The sequence below is a fragment of the Halichoerus grypus genome, chromosome 5, assembly GCF_964656455.1.
Source record: "Halichoerus grypus chromosome 5, mHalGry1.hap1.1, whole genome shotgun sequence".
NCBI classification, from domain to species: Eukaryota; Metazoa; Chordata; class Mammalia; order Carnivora; family Phocidae; genus Halichoerus; species Halichoerus grypus.
The window spans coordinates 111062388-111075878 of record NC_135716.1 but is presented as its reverse complement, the minus strand read 5'-3'; the positions used below and the strand labels follow the sequence as shown (position 1 = coordinate 111075878).

Genomic DNA, 13491 nt, shown 5'->3' with positions numbered 1-13491 from the left:
CTTAGAGTCTTCAAAATACAGAAAGGGATCCCTTGGCCCCATAATGCAAGTTGAAATATATAGTTCTATGCAAAATAGTTTTGGAGTGCTGAAGGAACTTACAGATAAAATTTCTGAGAAACTGTAGACAGCAAGTACCACAAAAAGAAGAGCGCTCATTGTGCTTTTCAAAAAAGTAAAAGAGGAATAGATTTGAGAAATTAGTTTTGTTGTTGATTATTAGCAAATTGTAGAGTACATTTTTCAGATATGTGGTTTGTGAAGATTTAAAAAGCAATAAGGAAAAACACTTTTATTAGAATAAATCATTTTAAATACCCTAGTTTCTTTTTTTGTTATGGTTAGCCACACTGGTATGTCAAATGCTAAGGGCATGGTATAGACATAGTGTAACTGAATTTCATATTAGATACTGAAATTTGAACTGGTTAAAATTAAAAGTAAAAAATGGATATGTAACCAGTTGAATAATAGAAACAAAAGCATTCAGTGGCTTGGAAATACTCTTGAGGGAGATTCTAATGGAGAGCCACAGGTTCTGTCTTTGTGTCTACTCCTAATTCAAGAAGGATGACAGAATCAAGAGAAAAGATTATCTCAAACACTGACCTGAAAACAAAGCAAATTAACAACAGTTATAAAGTTCTGCTTTTAGGCTTAAATACACATCTAACCAGTTCAGAAGAAGCAGTGTCTGATAGCGAATACTTGATTTGATCAGTTTATCTGATAAGATTTTAGAGTTTGGGTGGGGAGGTGGGGGGAAGAGGAAGAGATGGAATTAGTCAGCCAAAGCTTAATATGAAATAATTATGTAATGTGGTTGCTAAAAGCTTTCAACTAATCTTGAACGTAGACATAATCTTACACTTAGACATGATAGCTGCTATCAAATATTTGAAGAACTGTCTTGTAAAAGAGGACTAGAAGAGTTCCAGGAAGGAAGGTTTTGTCCACCTATGAAATGGGCTCCCTCAGTGGGTGCCTCATCAGCTTTCATCTTTGCTAATATTTAAACCAAGGTTGAATGCCTATCAGTACTATAAAAGTATTGATGGAACCTTGAATTACATGGACATCTGAAGTGTCTTTCAAGCTTTAAGGTCTGATTCTGTTATTTCTTCTTTAATAGAAATTCTCTATCATTGAAAACTGCAGAAATTACAGTAGGAGGAAGTGGTATGGTATAGAGACATGGGCACCAGACTGTCCCATTTCATTTCTTACTTTCTTTTTTTTTTTTAAAGATTTTTTATTTATTTATTTGAAAGAGAGAGAACGAGAGAGAGAGAGAGAGAGAGAGCACATGAGAGGGGGGAGGGTCAGAGGGAGAAGCAGACTTCCCGCCGAGCAGGGAGCCCGACGCGGGACTCGATCCCGGGACTCCAGGACCACGACCTGAGCCGAAGGCAGTTGCCCAACCAACTGAGCCACCCAGGCGCCCCTCTTTTCTTACTTTGTAAAAGCACCCAGTGCATTAGCAAGTATGGGCTCTTAGTGAATGTTGAATGAATGGACTTATTGTCATTTGGGTTCAGAATCCTAGCTCTCTCACTAATCAGCCATTGAATTTGAGCATTTCATTTAATCTTTATATCTGTTAACTAATCTGTAAAATAAAGAGAGTTGGAGTAGATTACTCTGTCTCTTCTACCTCCAACATTGTATTTGACAGATTTGTTTACTCTTTTTACTTGAAGCAGTTCTGAGGTTTGGAAGTTTAAATTGGTAAAGAACGTACTGGTGGTACTCTTGAAAGTCAATTATGATATTCTGGATTTTTGTTTTTTTTGAGTTATTGTGAATTTAACTGAGAATGGTCCTTTTATAAAAATTTAGAATTTTTTGCTATTGGGCCCCAGTCTTTAAACACTTAGAAGAGGCAGAAATGACTCTTAAGGAAGCCCTTTTAAAACAAAATAATATTTTCTAGAATTGAATTTAAAATCTAGATTTTAAAAGGATTTGTGATGATAAAAAATTAATGAGACATTTTGAGTTTTAGGGCTGGCTAACATCTATAACTTTTATGAAAATCAACCCCCCCCCAGTTCACAGAATTTTTTCAAGTTATAGAGGTTATTGGTTTCTGCTAATATAAGAAGTATTGGGAAATAAAATTTTATGTTTCTCATTACTTTTTATACTCTTCCCTAATAATGTCTATTAGAACCAATATATGGTTGATATTAAAGTCATTCTAATATATTATTTCCTCAGATTATAGAATTAAATTTAATAACTAATAAGATCCCATTCTTGTAGTGTTTTACAGTTTACAGTTCTTTCAGACATATCCTCTGATTCACTCATTACTGGTAAAGTAATTAGAGGAGGATTTTTATTCCCCTTTTTATAGGTAAGAAAACAAGCCTTAAGAGGTTAAATGGCCTTAGATCATGCAGCTAGTCAGTGAGGACCTGAAATTAGAACTTAGATCTTCTGACTACCAGTCAGTATACTTTTACTTCTGCATCACATTGCCTCTGTCTAGCACCTGTATATTATTAATTGATGAAATTATAGTGCGTTAAATTGTTTCTTGATACTTCACAGCTGGCAGACACACCAAAATCTGAAAGATATGAGCATGTTCTGGAGGCATTAAATGATTACAAGACCATGTAAGTTGATTTATTTTATGTATCCCTATGAGGGAGACATTTAGTAAGTATAAGGAATAATGGCATTGTTTAAGGATTGTGGGATTGGTGTTCAGAACTAGTACAAACCATTTTAAGCTTTTTAATGTCCTGTTCTTTTTCAGTCAGAATAAAGTAGTGGTTCTCAAGGGTTGGAGAAGGGAAGAGCAATCCTCTGGGAATGGTGGATGGGAGGCAGGCATACCAGTATCTCGGGAATTGGCCTGTTCAGTTGAAAAACGTTCAGTAATGACTTGTTTTTATAATACAGTCTCCTGAAAATAAAATAAAATCTTAGCTGGTGGGAAAATGCAAACTATAGTGGAAAATACTGTAGCGAATGTTGGTTTTAAAATGATCACGAGATCTTCTATGATTTTAAGATTAGTTATTGTCAACAGTTACAGAAAAGTAGTATTAGTACTAAGTTTTTGATAATTGATTATTGTTTGATATATTCTTGTATAGGGCTTTCCTTTTAAAAAAAAAACCAGCATATCTACATTTTTAAAAAATATTTAAAAATTGCAATAGAAATGTTTTAAGGGTATATGCTGGTTCTAACCAACCATTGAGCTATTTTAAAGATTTTTCTTTTTTTGAACTGTACAGCATTCCCTCCTTAAAAATATTATAATTACTAGTGGCTAACTAGATCTTTCGGCCAGTTCAAAAAGCCATAAAGTGCCTGAGCAGTTACTGTGCTGGTAAAAATACTTTATGGGACATGAATTCTGTAATCCAATTTAGGGTACCAGAAATACATCTATTCCTATTATGATAGAAATGGGAGCTCTCCTTTCTCAAACCTGCATAACAGTGGAAGAATATTCCAAGCATTTGGTAGTGTGTTCTTAAGGTTAGGCAGGGTCTAGTAGCACTAAGGTAGGTGGGGTGTTTTGGAGTAAGGAGCCTGAGGACTTAGGGAAACAGTTATGGAACACATTTTTCAGAGACCTAAACCCACACTGAAATAACTTCTCTGCTCCACGTTATTTCCAATTCTAGATCTGACACACTAGACACTGCTTTTATTTTTTGGACCTCTGATACTGGGTCCTCTTTTCCACTGCTAACACCTGTTACTTTCCGACCAGGGTTTCTCCCCTCACAGATCCACTCTGAAATAGAATTTTTCTTTTCCTAAACATTTTTTGAGATCTTTTAAACAGATGACACTGAAATATGGAAAAACACATTTTAGGACTAAAAAGACACCACTCTTTACTCTTCTTCCTTTAAAAAGTTAGAAGTGGACATGTGCTCGTCTCCCTTCTGATCCTATCCCTCCCTCCTTACTCCCCCATTATATCCTACTGTGGATTAGCTCTGGAGCAGAAAAGAATCAAGGAAAGCAAAGGGAAAGAGTGAGTTTTGTAGTATTGGGTGGACTTTCATGTATAAAGGCTTTATATCTGAAAGTTATGAGTTAGGGTCTGCCATGTATATGTGTTCAGTTTTTAAATTTTTAGTTAATTTTTTTAAAAATTTAGGTTTATGTCTGGGAAAGAAATAAAGAAGAAGAAGCATTTGTTTGGGTTGCGAATTCGTGTTCCTCCTGTGCCACCAAATGTGGCTTTCAAAGCAGAGAAAGAACCTGAAGGAACATCCCATGAATTTAAAATTAAAGGCAGAAAGGCATCCAAACCTATATCTGATTCAAGGTAAAAGTTGATCCGTGGCTTAGTTTTTCTCTTTAGCTTATTTGTAACTAAAAATGTGTTACTTAGTTTCATTAGTATATTTGAAAGTACAAGTGGTAGTTACCTTGATTTGTTTTCCTGTTTATAATTTGTCGCTTAGACAAGGTACAAAGAGTTAATTTAAATTAGATGTTTACTTATTTATTTTAGATCTTAGGCTTTCTAGGAATAAGTCCTATTGATTTTGTTAGCAGACAGTTTAAGTACTGGCCTGTTCATTTGTTTGTTCATTTCTCATTCACTCATCCATCCATTTATTCATTCCATTTATCAAGCACCTTACTATCTAAGTGCTGGGGATATAATAACAGGACAGACTTTCTTTCTGCCCTGGTGGGGTTAAGAGTATAGTGGGGAAGAAAGGTGATAAAATAATTACAGGTCATGCTAGTGCCATCTAGGACATAGCAAATGGATTTAGATTATTCTGGGATGGATAGAGGTGAAATAGTCTGTTAAGAAGGAGGCTTAAGGAAGGCCTATTTAAGATGATACTTAAGCCGAAACTCAAAGAATGAGACTAACCAAAAAATGCAGAACAAAGGGAAGAATATTGCAGGTGGTGGAAATAACAAGTATGAAGGCTTGAGGCGTGTTCTAGGAACTCACAGGCTAGTAAGGAGTGAGTGAGGGCTAGAGAGTAGCATCAGGTGTTGAAAAGTTTGGGTGGGGCTTGATCATGTAGAATTGTGTAGGTCTCCTAAGGAGTTCAGGTGGTTTTTAATGATGGGGAGCTGTTCAAAGATGTAAGCAGACTGAATTATCCTTTAAAAAAAGATACATCTTTGTATGCTGTTTGGAGAATGGATAGGTATAGAGGTAAGAATAGAAGCAAGAGAAACGAAGACTCCTGCAGTTGTCTAGGTGAGAGATTGCCTGGGTAGGTGGTATCATTCAAATGGAGAGAAAATAGGTTCAAGATCTCTGTTGGATGCAGAATTTATTGGCTTTGCTAATGAATTTATGAAAGAAAGGGAGGAATGAAGAAGTTATATAATGCTATATAATGCTCAGATTTCTGGCTTGAGCAACTGGTGGGTGGTGATGTCTGTTAGCAAGACCTGCAAGAGCAGATTTGGCAAGGTGAGTGAAGCATTCTTCTGTCTCATACTAACTGAATTTGAGATTTTTACAAGGGATATCTAAGTGATGATGATGGACAGCTGGGTCTGTAAGTCAGGAGCTCAGGAGAGGTCAGGATGCATGAAACAAATTTGGAAGCTGATTTATAAGGCCATGAAAATGAATGAAATTACCTAGGAAGCAAGAGCCGGGGTGAGGGGGGAGTACTGTGGCCCAGATAATGCCCTGTTATCATTTGGAGATTTGGAAGAAGTGAAATAAATGAAGGGGGCTAAAAAGAATGATCAGCGAGACAGGAGGAAACCAGGAAAGTTTGGTGTCTTGAAAACCAAGAGAAGGGGAGTGTTTCAAGAAAGATGAGCATATTAAACAGTATTGAATGCTGCTGAGAGGTGGATTTAAGATGAGAGAAAAATGTTTATTGCATAGGATGACATTCTGTTATTAGTGACCTTAACAAGAACAGTTTTTTGTTTGTTTTTTTGAAAAGGTAAGGATAGAAATCAGTTTGGAGTGGGTTAAAGTATGATTAAATCCAGCACTGCTCTCAACATGTCAAAACTGGGCTTTTTCTACAAATAAGGGACATAGGCAGATTCAAAATAATAATGATGATAATAAAGGTTAAGAGGAAAACAGGAAATAATCTTTAAGAATTCTGAATGAGAAGAGAGAAAGTGGAAAGGGAGGGCATGTGTCACCAACACTCCAAAGTAGTTTTATTGTGAAGAGAGGTAGACAAATGGAAGCTGAAGAGGGGAAGTGCTCAAGTGATGGCTTTTTAAAAGATGGAAAATTAATTGGAACCTGTTTTTATGTGCTAGTAGGAATGATCCAGTGGAGGAGAGATTGGTATAGGAAAGAGGGAAGGTAATTGAAGATATTGTAAAGTCCTTGAGAAACTAAAAGGGAAGGAATTTAGAACTTAAATGTGGGAATGGCTTTTGATAGGACTTACACTCTTTTGTTGAGGTGAAAATGGGTACAGATGCTAGTTCTATTATAGATTTGGCATTTGGAAGATGACTGAAGTTACTGCTTGATAGCTTCTATTTTCTCAGTGAAATACTGAGGTATTAAGACGGCTGAGAGGGTTGTGCAGAGAGGGAAATTTAAGGAGCAAATAAAAGGTATGAGATAGTCATCTTGGAGAGTAAAAAAGGTAATTACACAGTGTTTCATATCCATTTGAGTTTGTAATAAAGTAGATACTGCTTTCAAGTTTTTTTTTTCCCCTAAAGGAAAGCATACTTATTCTTAGCACTTTCAGATTTCATCATTAATCCTTTGCTATCAATTGCCCATGTTCTGAATTAGAAAAAAGGTTTACACAAATTTTCTCATTCCTATCATGATATTAATAAGACACTCCATCTGTGTTAGCTCTCAGGTTTTTTCATTCAATGCCACCAGGAAATGGTTCAGCTTTCTTTAAAGGCATTCTCTATTCCTTCTGGGTCCTATGTATGAATTGGTCCTTTTAATCTGAGAGTACTTTCTTTAGTCCAGGAGTCCTCTATAAATGTTGATTATCTTTCAAAAAACATCTGTACCCCATCTACCTTATCCTTGAGACTTTTGATCATAGTTCTACTTAAGCTTTGTTCCTCTAGTTCCCTTTCTCCTTCCTTGTACTTTCCCAGCTTTAGTTTGGTGTCTGGAGTAGTTGTCTTCTAATTTTTTCCATTCACCTCTTTCTAGCTTATTATATAGTATTATTCCTCCTTTTCCATGTTTTTTAACTAAATTTTCCTCGGTAACTTTCTTATAGCACTGAACCCTTTTTATTAGCCTGCTTGTATACACCTTTGTCAACTTCTGACTATACTGTGAACCCCTTAGCACAGGGAAGATCTTTGTATTCCTATTATCTGATATCTCTTTTCTGTGGTAGATAATGTTTGTTGAATAAATGAAGTTGATGTTCTATATGTTGATATTTGCCCTTTTCTTCTATTAATTAGAGATGTCTTTGATTATTGCTTTTTTCCCCCTTCCTATTGCTTGACATTTGCTTTTATATCTCAAAAACAGTTTTCTAGATCTTTCTCATTGTGCCTTTTGAATGACTCCCTGCCCGATATGAAGAATTCCTTACTCTACACTCTTCCATCCTGGGCTTCATTCTCTTTCTGATAAACATCATTCAAGGAGATATATATATGTATATATATATATATATGTATATGTATATATATATATCCATATATATCCATATATATATCCATTTCTAAAGGCAACTTGTGTTTATAACTAAAATATTTTAATATAGATCCTGGCTCCATGTGGGTAACTATTAAATTCGTAATCACTTTTAGTATAAATTCTTGAAATATCTCCCAAGTACCCACGTAGTAACAACCTAAACTACATAATTGAACTTCTGGGAGTTTTGAAATCTTCCATCCAGTGTAGTAGTCTGTTTTTGTTTTTGCTTTTTAACTTTTAGGTGCTATATATTTTTCAGAATTGTAGTAAAGAGAACACTTTTTTTTTCTTAAACCTTTGTATACGTAAATATTTCTGAAGTCAAGAAATGTATATTTAAATTGGAATGTATTATCTATGCACTTGACTAAACTTGTAGATTCAACTTATATTTAATTTTTTTGTTTTTATATTACCATTAATATAAAAATATAAGTATAACCTAATTATTACGTAAGTAGAGTGTGTGTTATCCATTGTCTTTTTATTTTCTTTATGCAGAAATTAAATACATAATGGTTTTATGTTTCAGGGAAGTAAGCAATGGCATAGAAAAAAAAGGAAAGAAAAAATCCGTAGGTCGTCCACCTGGCCCATATACAAGAAAAATGATTCAGAAAACTGCTGAGCCACCTTTGGTAAGAGGATGTGTTGGTGTATGTTCTCAGGGAGGAAGGATGCTTGAAATTAACTGAGAAATGAATATCTTTTTCATTTACTTTAGAACCATGCTTTAAATGTTATTTTTTATTTTCCAGGATAAGGAATCAATTTCAGAGAATCCTACCTTGGATTTACCTTGTTCTATAGGGTAAATAGAAAGTTATTTTTTCCTATCCTAGGAATTTTCTTTTGGGGGGAAATGAGTATTTCTATTGTTATGTAATATAGTCGTTATACCATTTAAATTTTTTTGTCTCAGGAGAACTGAGGGAACTGCACATTCATCTAATACCTCAGATGTGGATTTCACGGGTGCTTCCAGTGCAAAAGAAACTACCTCGTCTAGCATTTCCAGGCATTATGGGTAGATATTTTATATTCTTATTCCTTACTAATTTTCTTCTAGATAATTTTTCTTTGTAAAGTAATATTAAATAAATTTTTAGCAATCAAAAGTTATATAAGTATGCCTTTCATTGTTTGAGAAGCAATCTATATGTAGATTCCTTAGGTTGTTAATATTCATCAGGAAATTTTGCTGTGTGCACAGAAAAGAGGTATACTGGTGTTTATAGGCTATGTTCTTTTCCTCGAGACCTTTCTATGCTTATAGTATTTAGGCATGCCTTGCTTTAGGAAGACTTTTTCTTTTTTTATTATCTGAATCAGACATACAAATCCTTTTGTTACTAAAAGAATCTTAAACTCAGGATTTCTATCAGTAGCAGACTTCTCTAATATTTTAGTTTACCTGACTTTTCAGAAGGATACCTTTTCTAAAGCATGATATATCAGGTATGAAAAGGTAGTTTACTTGGGGTCAGAACTGTGAGTTGCAAGTTTTATACTTCCCTTAGTTTAATTTTTGTTCACAATTCAGAAACTGCTCATGTAAATCATACAAAATACAGAGTATTAAAAAGCTTAAAATATAACTCATTTTTTAATGAATTGTGAAAAATAATGTGAACTGTTTTTGGCCTCTTACCCAAGCATTTTGCTAATCTTCCTACATACATTGTCTTATTTAATTCTTAAAACAATCTTTTGAGTTGTAGGTCCTGTTATTCCCATTTTAAAGATAAAGAAACTGAAACTTGAGAGGATTTTAAGAAACAAGCCCAGACTAGCATGTTTATTAACAAGCATAACAGAGCTGGGATGTTGAATTGAGCAGTGTGATTGTAAAGTCTTTGAATTTAGCTGTTATGCTACATTCTCCGTTTGTTATAAGATTAGAAAATCATTGAATTCCTGAGCTAAAAAGGACCTCAGAGATGATCTGGTTCAACCCCTTCACTTAATCTCTTCACAGAAGGGAATACAGAGGATATGAGATTTGAATTTGGCCAATATCACAGAGCTAGATTCGGGGTACCCTGATTTCTAGTTTATGCTTATTCCAGTTCAGTACATTACTTCACTAGGGCTAGAACTGGTAATAAGAGAACATTTATTCTAGTTCTACCATCTATTTAAGCACATGGAACAATGTTGTGTATAGAGTAGGTGCTTATTAAGTATTTACTGCATTGAATGAGTGAATGAACTGTCTTCTTTTTAATGATAAGACTGTTGACGATATCTGACTAATGAATAGGGCCTCTTCTTGGTAAGAATTTGTCTCATTGGCCTCGTAATTAAAAACTTCCTCTGATTCTTTTAAGCTTAATAGTACATTGTTAAGGAAGAAAAGCTCTTCAAAGGTCAGCCCCAAGAAGGTGATGGAATCTAACGAAGGCGAGTGATAATCCATTTATAAAAATAGCATGTATTGTTTTGGTTTGGCTGATTTTTATGTCAGCAAGGGTATATACTTACAGTAGAGTGATAGAAAAAAATCTGAGAACATATTGTTTGGGCAAAGGATGCTTTATAAACTCAGTAGACAATTACGGTCTTTCTTGTTCCATAGATTATCTGACTCCAGAAAAAGAACTCGTACAGGAAGATCTTGGCCTGCTGCAATACCACATTTACGGAGGAGAAGGGGTCGTCTTCCAAGAAGAGCACTCCAGACTCAGAACTCAGAAATTGTAAAAGATGATGAAGGCAAAGAAGATTACCAATTTGATGAACTCAACACAGAGATTTTGAATAACTTAGCAGATCAGGAGTTGCAACTCAATCATCTAAAGAACTCCATTACCAGTTATTTTGGTGCTGCAGGTAGAATAGCATGTGGTGAAAAATACCGAGTATTGGCTCGTCGGGTGACACTTGATGGAAAGGTGCAGTATCTTGTGGAATGGGAAGGAGCAACTGCATCCTGACTGTAGGACTGAACATTATGTTCACTGCACTCTCATTTTCTGTAGGTACAGTTCAAAGCCCTAAAGGATAAAGGAGTCTGGCTTTTACTATCTTTCTTAAAAAAAAAAAAAAAAGTCAAAAAAATTCACAAAAGGAGATGATAACTAGCCTTAACATGTACCTGTCAATGTTATGGATATTGTCATAAAAAGATATCTTTTAAAAATCAGAACAGAGACTTAATTTTTTAAATCTTAAGATTTGTAGAATGTTTCTAGGATAGGATATTAAAAATGATTCAAATCCATGCATGGTGTTAGATAATTTTTCTAATTATTCCATTGAGTCAGTTTTTGTGATTAGTGGTTATCAGATCAAACAGATCATGTAGATAGATAGCACAAGTATTTGGAGAAACGTTGTCTGTTTTGTTACCAAAATGTTGGAAAAAATTTATTTCAATACCTTTCAGATTTCATAAAGTGCAGTGTATATAATGCCTACTAAAAGACTGTAAAATATTGAAATTTTCTTTCAAGCAAAATGTAAAAAATATATTGAGCCTGTAAATTGCTCTGTGACTAGACTTCATTGTCGTCTTAATATATTCTTTGCATGTGCATATATATACACAGGTGTGTATATATATGTGTGTGATTATGTGACCTATGCAATACAAATTATGGGAATGGGCAGCTTTGGAGTATATATCCCATAATTCTTTTTTCAGGAATAGTTGCAGTATTTACACAGCAGCATTTCTTCTCAGGCTTTTATTGGGTGCTGTTGCTTGCTATGTATGAAGAGAAATGTGTCAAACAAGTTTAAAGTTTAGTGTGTTCTGAAGAAGGGTGTGAACAACAGTGTTCATGGGCTTTTAGAATGCTTTTCACTTTCAGTCCTTGTAACTCAGCTGTTCAGTACCTAAAACCAATTCAAATAATATGAACATTATCTCCTACTAGAAGTAACGTTTTCAAGTTTTCATGGCACATTATGATTGTAAATGTCTCTCAGTTTTAACAGTAAGTCTATAGGAGTCCCGTGAAGATTCCTGAAATGTCTGTAGTAACTGTTAGTCATGTTGAATAAGTGTAGTATGAACAAAGTATTTTATTGCACAGGGTTAACAAACAGTATGTTGCCTGACAAGGCTACTGCTGTTTTATTACAACATTACCTCTTGTTTTTATAAAATGTACCAAGATTTAAATTGATAACTTTATTTTACATGTAAAAAAACAGTTTCTTTTATCACCAGTGTTAGTTGTCTTCTGTTTCTTTTTGTTTTGTTTTGTTTGTTTGTTTTCTTTTTTAGCCAAAGAGTAAACAGAAGAATATTCTTATTTTGGTGGCTATTCATTTTACTCTTAAAAGTGATTGGTGGATTTTGCCTAAAAATTGGGGAATTTGCCGCCAAAATGAAAAATATGTAAAGTGTAGTGGTTACAGAGCGGTAAGAATGTGGGTTAGTACTTATTTATTCCATTGATTGATTATTTGACTGTTTATAAAGAAAGTTGCTTTATTTCTTTAAACATCTTCAAAAGATGACCTTTTCTTGTCACATGATAGCCAAAAGAAGCAGAGAACTTCGTTGTCCTGCATTTGGTTCCTGGTTGGCCAGGTATAAATGAGCTTTACAAAAGTGCAAATTAAAAACTGTCACTTCTGTTTACCTCCACCAAAACTTGATTTTCCCCTAGCTATTAATTTAAAGTTGCCTTTCCTGCAGCTGCAATATTTTGAATAACACACAGAGTTTGTGTTGATTTTGAATGTTTGTTTATATCTAGGGGTAATGGAAAATGTAAATCCCGTGTAACCTTATTCACTCCACCTGTATCATATTATTTCATTTTCCCCAAAGTCCTTTAATTCTAACTGAACACCAGCAGTATTTTAGTAACTCTTTCTTTAGTATACCTGGAAGATGATTTATTAAGCTGAACTGTCTTTAGACGTAATTATTGTGAATGTCTGTTTTATTTTATCATGGTGGTTCCACATGGCTCTGATGTTCAGTTTGTATTTTTGGAATTGCTTTACTTAGAATTAAAACAGACCAACATTAAATGTGTGTATTTTTTAAAGAGCTAATGAGTTTTGCTTCTGTATTTGCTTGAAAATACACACTGATGCAGTAGATGACTGCTTTTATTCAGTCAGGGAGCTAAGGATTTTCCAATTCCATTGTAAATATGTTCACTTGAATTAATCTTTATGAAACTTGGCTTTTATTTTCCACTTGTCCCTCAAATAATATTAATAATTATTGCATGTTCATCTAAAATGATCCTTTAAAAAAAAAAACTGCTTAATCAGCTCGTACACTTCCTGCTTGAAAGACAATATATCTCCCTCTATCTACCTTGTCCCCAAAATTCAAAAAAATTCAGACTTTTCAACTGTTTTTTTCTTTTTGCTTATGTAGAAGGTGTCAGGTTCACATCAAAGGATTTTGGTTTTTTTTCCTTAAAAGCTTTGCTCCTAGACTGTAGAAGGAAAAGATGTAAAAATAGTATGCCTTACTCGTTTTAATTACATTTTTATTCAAAACAAATACGTTTTTATAAATATCCTGATAATAAATGATAAGTATGGATTCTTATATGATCTAACTAGATCGGAATATGAGCTATCAGAGTTATTCTATAAATTCTAATGTACGAGTAATGAAGTCAGATCTTGCTAGTCATCTTTTGTTACTAAATGTTTAACAAGTGAATGTTCACTAATGTGTGAGTTGAGGGTTCCTCTCCCCTTATATTTTGCAAGTTATGTCCAACTGTACGTGTTTGGTTTCTGTTGTGTATATATTCAGAAGATTTCTGTTATGAGCCTTGGGGGTAGAACAATTCTTCTGAACTACTTGGTTGAGTTTCTAGCAGGTACTATTAAGTTTTGGTTGGAGCATGATCTGACTTGCATAGTTACAG

At 34.2% G+C, this 13491-nt stretch overlaps 1 protein-coding gene across 5 annotated transcripts in view; it reads left to right on the top strand.

Moving 5' to 3' along the window:
- Positions 1–12647, top strand: part of MTF2 (metal response element binding transcription factor 2) — a 57310-nt gene extending 44663 nt beyond the window's left edge. For 3 of the 5 annotated variants that reach the window (XM_036103405.2, XM_078072750.1, XM_036103403.2), the window contains 6 exons: positions 2557–2624; positions 4136–4306; positions 8169–8274; positions 8395–8447; positions 8559–8663; positions 10215–12647. In XM_036103405.2, coding sequence (XP_035959298.1) covers positions 2557–2624; positions 4136–4306; positions 8169–8274; positions 8395–8447; positions 8559–8663; positions 10215–10572 — 861 coding nt within the window. In that variant the 3' untranslated portion in view covers positions 10573–12647. Of the gene's footprint in view, positions 1–2556; positions 2625–4135; positions 4307–8168; positions 8275–8394; positions 8448–8558; positions 8664–9966; positions 10040–10214 lie in introns of all 5 variants that reach the window. The other 2 variants (XR_004920809.2, XM_036103404.2) reach the window with 2 other exon arrangements.
- Positions 12648–13491: the final 844 nt, after the last annotated feature.